The sequence below is a fragment of the Oryza sativa genome, chromosome 4 (assembly GCF_034140825.1).
Source record: "Oryza sativa Japonica Group chromosome 4, ASM3414082v1".
Taxonomy (NCBI): Eukaryota; Viridiplantae; Streptophyta; class Magnoliopsida; order Poales; family Poaceae; genus Oryza; species Oryza sativa.
Window position 1 is genome coordinate 3643103 of NC_089038.1, and position 12658 is coordinate 3655760.

The window sequence follows — 12658 nt, forward strand, 5'->3', positions numbered from 1 at the left end:
GGTTATTAGTTCTTCTTCGTCAGGAACAAACAGTGCTGCTGAAAAAATAATGGAAGGCATCAGCAAACAAATCCTTGGAGCTGAGCTATATACGAGATGGAGAACAGAGAACTTAAGATGCAGAATAAAGCATTGTCGAAGCAAAACAAAGTGCTGATGGAGCAGAGCAGAGAGCTGATGGAGCTACCTGTTCTTCGGCAAAAGCACGAAGAACTGACCAGGAGGTATGAGAGCCTGACTAAGAAGCGAAACGAAGATCAGGCCAAGCTTAAGAAGATCTGGCCAAGCTCAAGAAAGAGAAGGAAGATCAGCAGGTCGATTTCAAGAAAGAGAAGGAAAATCTGGAGAGGGAGATACGAGAACTCAAGGAGAAGATCAAACAGCTAGAGTGCTGTTGTGTCATACTATGATTAATTATTTAATCGTGTTTATGTTTCCCCGCCAAAAATAAGTTTGCACAAGTGCTAGTAAACACGTGCTGTTATGTCATGTTATTATTGCAAAGGGATTGAGTTTGGTTACAAGTGTTGTTGTTTCGTGATATAATGCGTGTGTCATAGATGTAAGCGTTTAAAGAGATTGCCCAATGTAGATGAGAAGCAAAATGAACACATTTTTTTAGAAAGAAGGTTAACGCAAGACAAACATATGGCTTATAAGAATGAAATTTTGCTTAATCTAATTGCTGACATGGACACGATTACATTACCTGAGACATCATCAAAAGTATTTTGGTGGGTTGTAAAGGTAAACTAAAAGAAAAAAATGGATTTGATTAGCTTGACCTTGACGTGTACAAAGAAAGGATTGAATGATAGTTGCACATAATTGACTACTATAAGGAACCCTTAAATCAATATATATGCGGTGGTAGACCACAACGACCCGGCTGTGTTCGGATATGGGAAGTTGGGAACTAAACTCCCCGCATGAAAAATGGAGTGATCCATTAGCATGTGATTAATTAAGTATTTGCTAATTTTTTTTCAAAAATGGATCAATATGATTTTTTTAAACAACTTTCGTATAGAAACTTTTTGCAAAAAAATGTACCGTTTAGTAGTTTGAAAAGCGTGCGCGTGGAAAACGAGGGATAGGTGTTGGGAAAATAGGATTGCAAACACATGCAAAACCTGGAGAAATTTCCCACACTTGAGAGGTACCACTTAAATATAAATTTTGCTATGTTTCAGTGCCTTAAGGACCAAAATCACTCTGCTATACCTATGATTTGCACACCTGCTGGTGGCTGGGTAGAGATCGGACTTTGGTATGTGTATTTACCATGTATCATTTTTCACCACTTAATTTTCCCATGACCATTTTTTGCTGTGGTCTTTATTAATAAGTTGAATTACTATACTTATTTATACTATCACATTAACTAAAGTTAATAGATTTTTTTTACTAAACTACCAAAGAACTCATTTTTAATACCGGTTAAAAACCTCCATTAATCCCGGTTATAGCAACCGTGATCAGTAAATCGAGAACTCATCTTTAATACCGGTTGAAAACCTCATTAATCTCAGTTATAGCAACCGTGATCAGCAAATCGAGACTAAAGATATCGATATTTAGTACCGGTTGAAAGACCCGGTAGTAAAGATGTATACCAAGTTAAAAAAAATATGTGGATGTAGGATTCGAACTAAAGATCTATCACTTTGGCCCTCACACACGTTATCATCCCACCTACTCTAAACATATTAGTTGAATAGAGAAGTTTTCTTTTTAAACTAACTCTGGAGGCATCTTTAGTTCCGGTTGATAACACCGAGCGATTCTAAAAATATCTTTAGTCTCGGTTGATGTTGCCAACCGGTACTAAAAACACATAAGTACCAGTTGGTATCATCAATCAGGACTGAAGATCCACTAACATTAGTTTCTGTTGGTGCTACCACCGGTAAAAAAAATGTGTTTTTAATAGCGGTTGATATCAACAACCGAGACTAAAGATGTTTCTAGGGATTAGGGCTTTTAGAACCGGTACTAAAAATACATAAGTACCAGTCCTTAATCCATCCGAGATATTTGTGTGTTTAGGCATTGGATAAAAATTTAATTCTCTAGTAATGCTAGTAATAGAATATATGAATCAATGAATTAAATCACTTCTACTGATGATAATAAGTAGTGGTAAAATCCTACTGGTAGAGACAGCTGTAAAATATTTGCATCTCTGTGGAACACACGAACAGTCTCTTGTGAAAGAAAATGTTACATACCCTGTAATTTTTGGGCATGTTTCAACCTTACCAAATTTGGGTAAAGTTGTTAAAAAAGTGGCTACATTTAGTTTGCTGTCAATTTTTGATAACTATATAAGAAATCCTGCTAAAATTTTGGTAACTAATTTTGGCAATAGTTTTTTTTGGCATCAAAGTGAACATACCCTTTGTCATCATAAGCACTAAATTCGACACCCTGAGAACGAGCGAGATAGAACAAGGTCAGAAAGAAGGCTAAAAATGTGATGTGATAGCAATATCTTCCAACGGCCGGAATGCTCTTTTTTGTAATAAAGACACAATTAAAACACAACTACAAGCAAACCGCCAGAGACTTCCCGGCTTGGCTCCAATAACATGGTGAGCTAGAAGCCCAGAAGCACGGTAAAAGCACGTCAGCACCAAACGAGTCCAAGACAGTCGATCACCTTTGTTACAAGTGTTAGAGCAAACAGAAGCAACAAATTGTTCAACGGAGATATTCCCTCCGTTCCAAAATATAGCCAATCTAATATAAGATAAGACATATCCTAGTACTATTTATCTAAACAATAGAACTGTCTTAAATTTATAGTACTCTCCTTAAATAGAGCTCAATCCAGGCATCCATAGCTTGCAATGTAATTGCTCGTTCAGGTAGACCGCATCAGTTTCAACAATTACTCTTGCGCCGCTATCTCCTAGCTTCTCAACCCCCAACCCCTGGCCCCCGCGGCATCCACCTTTGCCAAAACCTATAAAAATTAATGTCTCATTCAAAGGAAGTTCATAGAAATTTTATTGGATTTTAGAATTTTTCCTATATAGCCCTTTAAATGTAAGTTTTGGAGAAAATTTAACATGAGGTAGGATTCAAAGGGCTACGTAGGATTCAAGTTTTGGAGGAAATTTACCATTTGAGTCGCAGGATTGAAAAAATGGATGACACATAGGATTCTGACAGGGATACAAGTGTAAAACAGAGGATTACAAAACACAAGAAAAACACAGGAATTGCCGTTTGATTGGACCACAAGAAAAACACAGGAATCAGATGAGAAAGATATACTCAAAGAAAATTTTCCAAGAGATTGAAGCTCTTGAATTGCTAAGTTTCCTCCAAAAAATATATGCAATGAGTCATTCCATAGGAATTTTATAGGATTTGGAAACCTTCAATCCTTTGAATTAAATGGTCACATATGAAAAAAAATCCTATAAAATTTCTACAAAAAATCCTTTGGTTAAAAAGGCCCTTATCTTTTGACCTTCAGCTGGTGACCTTCAGCTGTAAAGAGAAAAAGGGCTGAGATGGTAAACCACAACGAACCTGCATGCTGCTTTGCTGCACCACCCATCATCCTACTTTTATGTTGTTTTGAACACCTTCTGATTCTGGTGGATGTGGAATTGTGGATGGACAGGTCGGAGTCGGACTACCATTGTACCGTTACTTTTCTCTATCTATTCTCATGACTTACGAATGCTGAACTCGCACTAGTAATCGCCAAGGTTGAGTTTGAAGGAGCATTTTGGCTTAAATTTTTCCGCTAATCATGCGCACGCTTTCCAAAGTGCTAATGTGTATTTCATTAAAAAAAAATTCATAACTAGGCATGATCTAATGACGAACCACTAAGTTGCTTAAGCCCAAACTTAGCATAGAATGCTAATTATTATCCGCAGTTACTACTCTGCTATCTTCAGCGGTAGTGATACAACAATTTGGCTTGGCGTAGCATATACTGGCAAGCAGCAATTCACTGTACAACCGCTGTTGTTGTGGGAAGAAAATCGTCATAATTTCATCCATGCCAGTTATATTTTACCCGTCAGTAAACTGATGATGAGTAATCCTGAGGATATCAATGATGTCATGATAACCACAAGGAAAGATTTCCTTGGTCATTCATCCCCAACCTCGAACAGATCAGATACTATTTCTAAAATCAACTCAGACAAAGGGAAACGGCACATGCTACATAGAAGGGAAGGGACCATAACCAGCAATAGGCATAGCTGCACAATGTCGAAGTCTGGAAACTTACTAACACCACACCACATACTAAACAGCAGTCCATTAAACCTAACTTAAAAGCTAAAAGGGTTTGGTTAAAGGATACTCCTACCAGCAGATAATCCATGACACAGGCAGCATGCCAAGGGCAGGTACATAGGTTCCATACATGTTCCTAATTATGAGAAGCAAAAGTACTAGTAGTTCCCCCAGGCCGATCACCGGATTTCTCAACGTCGGCGAGCATTTGATCGAGAGGCGGCACGATCAGCAGAAAAACATGGAGCTCCTCACTTTCTCATGGAGGCGAGGCAGCTCAGGCACCGGTACACTTCCGACAGACGTATGACCTCCTTGGCTGGACGACGCGTCCGACATATCTTCGAACTTGAGGAATGTGCCCACCTGAGCAGCAGCAAGATGGGCATAGCAAATCGGAGCAACTGCACACAAATGCGCAAGGTCAGGCACCAACAGGACAGTACAGTGATCTTACCCGAAGAGAACTAGAAATGGCATTACAATTTACAAGCTACATACCAACTGATATGGCTGTTGTGCTTCTCTGATACCTGAAATGGACACAGGCAGCAAATCAGAACAGAACTAGCTAACAGATCGCAGGGATGAAATGCCAGTGCAGTTTTCAACATACACATAAGAGAGTGAGTGCACTAGCTCCTGCAGATCATCAGGGGAGAAACCTATCTCATCGTGCAGAACATGATAATGTGTTGGCCTCGTCGTTCCCTGAAACAACAAACATCTTATAAACACAAGCAACGGAGAGCATACAAAGCAATGAGCTCACAATAAGTGCACTGCAGGTGGAAACCAGAGATAGCTTACAATCATTCCAGCATGAGCACACATGTAGAAGTCATAATTCCTTGGATGGCACACTTGTTTGTCCACAACAGTACCTACAGAAGGCCGTTTACCATTTATCTTTAGCCTCGCCATGATTTCATCACAGTAAAATGATATAACATAGGTATCAGAGAAAACTGCCTAAAGAGTTACCTGGCGGAACATTATCTGGAGATCCAGACTGAAAAAATTTGGTATGATGATTCTTCTGAGCAACAATCACTGTGAACTTTGGTGACCACTTCTCATCGAGAAATTTGCATGCCTGCATTGATTAAAAGCCAAAGAAACAGTGATGCACAATATGTGATATTTTTCAGATGAGTCCTAGGCATAATTACTACTTGATGAGCTGCATCAATTAAAAGCAAAACAATGAAAGCGATGGGCAATAGGTTACATTTAAAGAAAAATGAGCAATAGGGCATAGCTACTACTTGGTGAGTACAGAAGTTGGACGTGCAGTAGCAGGTATGGGAGGGCTAATGAAATAAACACACACCTCAATGATCTGATCAAGCTCAATGTTAATGACCTGAGTAAACTGGCTTTCACTAACTCCATCCCTAAAAAATAGAAAGTATTTACATCAGTTGCTGGGACAGCTTCAGTTAACAATTTGAGTAAATGAACATCTAAGATATTACTACAGAATTCAGAGAGATTCACAGACAACAATTTTTGAACTCGAAACCTGAAAACGATAACATGATCCGGTTTCCGTTTTCCAGAACTAGTGTAGAAGTCAATCAGCGATTCCCTGAAAAATCCCAAATGCAAAGATAAGCATCTATAGAAAGGATACTTGTGAGCAATCATAGTATACATTGGCAACAATGGTTTATCAAATAATATCTCTTACCGAATGAGGCCATCATCTTCAGTTCCTCGTGGCTTAAACAAGGAAGACATCATTTCTAGCTTAGGTGACTGAGTGTGCACCGATGCTCTGTATTTAGAGATGAGAGGCCATTGGCGAGAGCTAACCACCTAAACAACTCCAAAGGTATACAATAACCAATTAAGCACCCCAACTTAGAAATTGAGAAATCCATGCATATGACATGAGCTACAACAGTTCAGTGTGTGGAGTTATGAGAGTAAAAGTATATCCCTCTTACCGCAGCAATGGAAGGTCTATCAGATTGTCCTGGTTGACCGTGTGACACATCCATACCTAAGATGATGGTAGGTGTCTTCGATACAAGAGGTATTGAAGGGGATGCTTCAATTTGCAGCAATGAGTTTATTCCACCAAGCTGGTTAGTAACAGGGGAAGAGCAAGTCCATAAGCTTACATAAATGGATAATGCAGTAAGAAAAGACAAGGTTACGTTAAATACCTTGGCATTTATCTTCAATAGCAAATTGAGTAGGTACTGATCATTGACTCTTTGTGGAGCAAGGCATTGTGTGACAATACCGAATTCAGCAAGACACTTCCTCTTCCAAGGACCTGGTTGAAACAAAACAATGTAAATTTTGCAAGGGAGTGAATGACTTTAGGGAGTGGAAACAATGACGAACCATAAACTTCACAATTTTTCCTCTCAGGAAGAAGGCACAAGAGGAATTTCGGAGCTCCAGGAAGTTTCGATTTTATCTGTTCAAACATATCATCTACTCTTCTTGATACAGGTGCTCGCCTCAATGAGGGGCTCTCTTCAAACACATCAAAAGGTTCGGCCATTTGCTGCAAAGTTAACAAAGTTCAGTGCAAAGAAATATCAGGCGTAAAATATGTGATAAAAAGCTAAAACATACAATCCCCTTCGCAGATGCATTTCTTATGAGGTCCCGGATAAGATTTCGCACATCACAGCGTGCAGAGAAATTAACTACTGCCCACTTATCGACAGAACAGGTCTGAATCAGTTTCTGAAAAAAGGGAAAGAAATCAGAATGTTCCTCGACCTCCTCCATACCAAGAATAAAGATATGATAAAGAAAATCATTCTGACCTTATTGTTGAAGTTCCACCGACCATTGCGTGGGAATATATCTTCACCATTGCCAGCTTTCAGCTACATGATACAATATATACTTAGACGCGGTACGTTGAATAGAACATGGAGCATGTGAAAACATACGAATTCAGAGAATCCTCACCAACCTTTGGGGGTTGCAGGACCCTTCCTTCAACTTGAGTAAAATTTTGGGCAATTGAAATGCCAGATGCCCTCAACATGGGATCAGAATCATAATTACTATGTCGAAGTGCCTTGCATTTAGGGTAAACATGAATCGTCACTTACCAGTCATGTTGACAATTCCAACCATTTCTATATGATTGTAGCAGGTTAGAATCAAGAATAGTAACTCACATCATTAAGGACTGACATTCTTTCCTGGGGCTTCTGTCTGGATTTCTCAACAAGGGAGGACCTTTGCAGTGTTGACAAAGCTTTGGTGTATCTTTGTAGTGGAATAAGAGAGCATAGCTGGTAATACAAGAATATTCACAACAGGAGTTTGAAATAATAAATAATTCTAGTAAACTTTTTTAAACATGTAGAATAGCAAAAATTAAACAGACCTCTATTGGAAAATAAGTTGGACGCTTTGGTTTCCCCACATTTATGCAAGGAAGATTGCCAGAATAGCGCAGCTCTATGCCTTTGTTTTTCACAAAGTAATCATAGACTGTAACTTCAACTTCATCAACATCCCCATTGTTCCCATTCCTCTGCCTCAACGAAAACCTAGTCAAGCATGCCAATCAGAAAGCAATCGATAATAGCAGAATGATTAGGAAAAAAACTGCAATACAAGCTCAAAACAATTGGGTGCCTTTTCCAAAATATTAATTTAAGAATTGCTTTAGATGAATAAAATAGCAAGGAAGAATATGCTCTCACATCTGTTCGTTGCAATTTCTGTCACTCAAACCAATGATCTTGAATTCTGAATTCACAGGGGTGGTTCTTATCCTCAAGTTCTTGAGAGCACGCTTGGCCTGTATTGAGCAAGAAAACATCCAAGTAAGAATGTACCAATATGGTTGGATGATTACTAACACATAAACATCAATGATATTAAATAAAAAGCTCACCTTTTGCCAATCAATTCTGTCAGGGTGATCAACTTTCTGGTTGGCAAGAAGAAAATCGATAACAGGACCAGGTTTAACAATCATAGTTGTCGAAACATCTGAAAATTCAGGAAGATTACTTAAATATAGGATTATGTAAGGACCACAAATAAACAATGCAATTGCACAACGATATGTCAGGACAAAATACAAACCGATAAACAATGCAATTGCACAACGATATGTCAGGACAAAATACAAACCGATATTCAGAGAAAGTCCACTCTGTGTGCCACGGAAACTTGAATGGAATCCTCGACAGCCCATCACACCACCACCCAGGTCAACAAAGTTATTAGGATTGTTGTGGAAAAATGACTGGCGTACTAAAAGGCAGCCCCTGTAGATAGTGAAAAAAAATTAATGCAGTCATGAGGTGATACACTTGTGGTTGACACGGTGGTATAGAGCATACAAAAACCCAAATACAGCAGAGCACTTTTAAATCACAGGGATAATGCACTTGTGGAGAAACATACTGTTTAGCAGAGTGCTGCCTTAATATTATATCAAGAACTCTGAGAGCTTCTTGGGAGTTCTCTGATTCTTGACCTTTTATGGCCTGAGCAATTGCATTCATAGGGATCTTTGCTGCAAAGCACAGCTCCACTTTGAAAGTCTTGGTCTGGTATGGTCTCCTAACTCTCTTCCTGTCACTACCTCCAGGGCTGTCATTACCTCCAGGGCTTCCATTGGCAGCAGTCCTATAAACAAGAAATAGTTAAACAAGACATAATACCAAACATAATATTAGGAAAGCACAAACAGCAAAAAAACAAATCAAGGATAAACTAACTTTCCAGTTGAAACATCCTCCAACACCACTGTGAACTCATTAGTTACTTGTGGAAGAGCACCAATTGTAAACAGGCTCTTTTCACCATCATAGGCAAAGTCCTTGCTTGAAAGCTCAGAACGGTAGGTTTGCTGCAGTTTATCAATCACCTTTCGACCTACCCCTTTCCCATCAACCGGTCGATCATCCTCATACTTCAGAATAACCTATTAATAAAGTACCACAGAACTAGAAATCAGCCAGGTACATATGTTGATTATGGTTATGAATTCCCATAAATTGAATATAAGATAATAAATTAGAATAGAAACCTACATTGTAGTGGAAGAAATATTCTTCACTACTCTTCACAGAAACTTTGTAATGATTCGCCAAGAGCTGGATTGGCTGTCCTTTTCTCCCTAAACCAGGCCTGGCCATTGGAAACCGCTTAGGTTTTGCTGGTTTGTTTGCTGGCACCTCGCTCTCAACGTCATCAGCTTTAATAGGCACCACATTTGCAGGTACGGGAGGAGGCGGCGGCAACTCATCGGCCTCACCATCATGAGCGTCCATTCTATGAGCTGCAAATAGGGGGATTAATCAATGTTACAATAGGGGAGATTACCCCTTTGAGGAATTGACATCAATGTGATAAACACATTATATTCAACATGTTGAATTCAATAATGCAATGACAGTTGCATCAATACGGAAAGTTTTGTTGCTGAATAAATAAAAAAGGGAGGTAACAAAACAATTGTAATCATTAACAAACCAGCCAGATATAATTGCTTGCAGCAGCAGATTAAAAGCTTTTAAGCGCAAAACCTGTATTACGGCAATTCCTTTTTAAGAAAGTTTGGCTCATTCTCCAACCGAATCCACCCTATTGTTATTAGTTGCATGTATTGTAGTGATTACTGCCTTGAGAAGTTAATCTTTTGTTGTTTTAATGCATGTATCAGCTGAAAAGGGGTAGCCTTCGGTCTAAATCACACTTACTGAAAAGAAATTTTAAATCGTACCAGAATAAAAGCTTGTATACAGCACTTGAGTTAAAAAGAAAGGACTTTTGAACCAAACAAACTAAGCAAGCGCATTAACCATTTAACCCTCTAGGGATAAATTTGAATCACAGCAATCGGAATAAAAGCAGGCCTCCACAAGAATTCTTTTCATTGTTGTTTTCATGCCTATCAGCTGAGAAGGGGGAGCCTATGGTCTAAATCACACTTCTTTTCAAAAAGAAATTTCAAATCAGACCAACTTGAAGCGCTTGTATACAACATTTGAGTTAAAAGACAAACTTTTGAACCAAGAGCCTTAAGCACGGCAAATTGGCCCTCCAGGACATAGCAAACTGAAGAGCTTGTATACAACATTTGAGTTAAAAAGACAAACTATCGATTTTTTTTTATCCAAGAAATGCAGTACAGCACATTGACTTCTCAGAGAGTAGCAAGCTGAAGGGCTTTTATACAATAGTTGAATTAAAAAGTCGAACTTTTGAACCAAGAAACCTATAAGAACAGCACATTGACCCTTCAGGGAGTACTAATAGCAACCTGAAGGGCATGTATACAATATAGTTGAATTAAAAGGATGGAACTATTTTGAACCAAGAAACTGAAGAACTTGTGTTGTCCTTAGGTTTCTTGTTTCAAAAGTTCATCTTTTTAATTCAACTATTGTATGAAAACCCTTCGGCTTTCTACTCCTTGAAAAGTCAATGTGCCGTACGGCATTTCTTGGTTCAAACCCCCCAGGGAGTAGCAACCTGAAGGTCTTGTATTGTATACAATAGGTGAATTAAAAAGACGAACTTATAAACCAAGAAACCTAAGCTCAGCACATTAACTCTCCATCGAGTAGCAAACTGAAGAACTTGTACACAACAGTGGAGTTAAAAACATGACCTTTTGAACCAAGAAACTTAAGCACAGCATATTGACCCTCCAGGGAGAAATTTTAAATCAAACCAAACAGACTAAAAGGCATGCCCCCCATGACCTTTTGAACCAAGAAACTTAAGCACAGCACATTGACCCTTCAGGGAGAAATTTTAAATCAAACCAAACAGATTAAAAGGCATGCCCCCCACAAGAAGCATCGACAACCAACTACATTTGGGGATAAAAAAAAACAAAAGAAACAAAACCCCATATTTGAGCAAGAAGGCGAATGCACCATTGTTACGGGAAGAGATGGGATATTGCAAGAAGCGGATACAAGAGCGTATTCACAAACTGGTTGCAAGAAACCAATACATATATAGATCTATATCATGCAAGTACATACTACTCACCAGATACCAATAAACCTAGGGTTTAGTTGAACCCCCAAAAAAAATTTTTAAGGGGGAAACGTTACAGGAGCGGATCCAACTTGAGACATAGGGGTTCAGTTAAACCCTCAAACTTTTTGGGGAACAAACAGATTGTTACTTGTATTAAGGTTATGGCGCTGAAAAGAAGAGAAGAGCTTCTTCCAAGATTTAGAAGAGAAGCTAGGATTGACGAACGCAAGCAAATTCCAGAAAAAAGTAGTCCCGGTGGGAGAGAGAGAGATGAATCAGAAAGAGGATGCGGATGCTCACCAGGATCCCCTGCTCTGCTCGCGACCCCTGTTCAGCCGCGAGATGGCGCAAGGAACGGAGACGACGAGACGGGAGATTTTCTTTTACGCGAGGAGGAATGGGGAGATACTCGAGTACTACTGACTACTACTCCGCCTTTTATCTCAAAAGTTTTCTAATGACTGTGACCCACGTGTCAGCGTTACTCAGGAATAAAAATACAACAAAGGCTCCGTTGGGAATTAATTAGGCTAAAGACGGGTTAATTAGGATGAGTAGATTCATCGGAATAATTTGTTTTTTATTAGTTTACGTTTAATATTTTAAATGTGTGTCCGTATACTTAAAAAAATTGAAATGGAACTAAACACGGCCTATGTCCATGGGCCATGTTTAGATTCAACTTTTTTTTTTCCAAAAACGTCACACCTAATATTTGGACACACGCATGAAGCATTAAATGTGGACGAAAAAAATAATTGCACAATTTGTATGTAAATTGCGAGATGAATCTTTTGAGCATAATTACGCCATGATTTGACAATGTGATGGTGAAGTAAACATTTGCTAATGATGGATTAATTAGGCTTAATGATTTCGTCTCGCAATTTACAGGTGGAATCTTTAATTTGTTTTGTTATTAGACAACGTTTAATACTTCAAATGTGTGTCCGTATACTTCAAAAATATTTGGCCAAGGAACTAAACACAGCCCATGTCAAAATTTAGTACGATTCTCTAATTGATTCGGTTAAGCAAAGAACTCAATTGGTAGATCGAAGCTTATTTAGAATAGACCAAGTTCAAAAAGAAATCATGAAGACCACGACATAACGGTTTAATTTTATTTATTAATTAGACATGATTTAGTAATTTTATATTTTATCTTTAGATTAGAAAGTTTCTTCTAGTATCGGATGACTCGTATCTTTTCTTTTATCTTTAGGAAACATGTGTGGTCTCCAATCACGACTTGTATCAATACAAAGGTATAAATATGTACACCTAGAGACTATGTAAGACATCTTTACATATCAATACAATTACTTTCGGTGCACCATCACCTTTTATTCTGGCGAGTTCTTAATTTCGAGTTGGGCTGCATCGGTTTTGA

The 12658-nt window shown here is 38.6% G+C and overlaps 1 protein-coding gene across 1 annotated transcript; it reads right to left on the bottom strand.

Moving 5' to 3' along the window:
- Positions 1-3992: 3992 nt before the first annotated feature.
- On the bottom strand, positions 3993-11690 carry LOC4335025 (protein argonaute 4B-like). The gene is made up of 23 exons (NM_001419070.1): positions 11566-11690; positions 9303-9550; positions 8988-9193; positions 8671-8895; positions 8395-8531; positions 8153-8250; positions 7959-8056; positions 7637-7802; positions 7425-7541; positions 7214-7321; positions 7062-7124; positions 6865-6978; positions 6628-6793; positions 6444-6556; positions 6222-6359; positions 5963-6090; positions 5795-5860; positions 5603-5666; positions 5254-5365; positions 5080-5153; positions 4886-4980; positions 4771-4802; positions 3993-4673 (listed from the first exon to the last, which is right to left on the bottom strand). The coding sequence occupies exons 2-23, from the start codon at positions 9540-9542 to the stop codon at positions 4498-4500; spliced, it is 2736 nt and encodes a 911-aa protein (NP_001405999.1). The 5' UTR covers positions 9543-9550; positions 11566-11690; the 3' UTR covers positions 3993-4497.
- Between the last annotated feature and the right edge of the window lie 968 nt (positions 11691-12658).

Bases quoted from the DNA above. Each gene is read 5' to 3' on its own strand.
- LOC4335025 (NM_001419070.1), bottom strand. From the start codon at position 9,542: ATGGACGCTCATGATGGTGAGGCCGATGAGTTGCCGCCGCCTCCTCCC. The intron at 8,057-8,152 runs GTGAGCTTTTTA...TGCTCAATACAG, and splicing joins ACAGAATTGATTGGCAAAAG to GCCAAGCGTGCTCTCAAGAA. The intron at 6,979-7,061 runs GTCAGAATGATT...CCCTTTTTTCAG, and splicing joins GGTGGAACTTCAACAATAAG to AAACTGATTCAGACCTGTTC.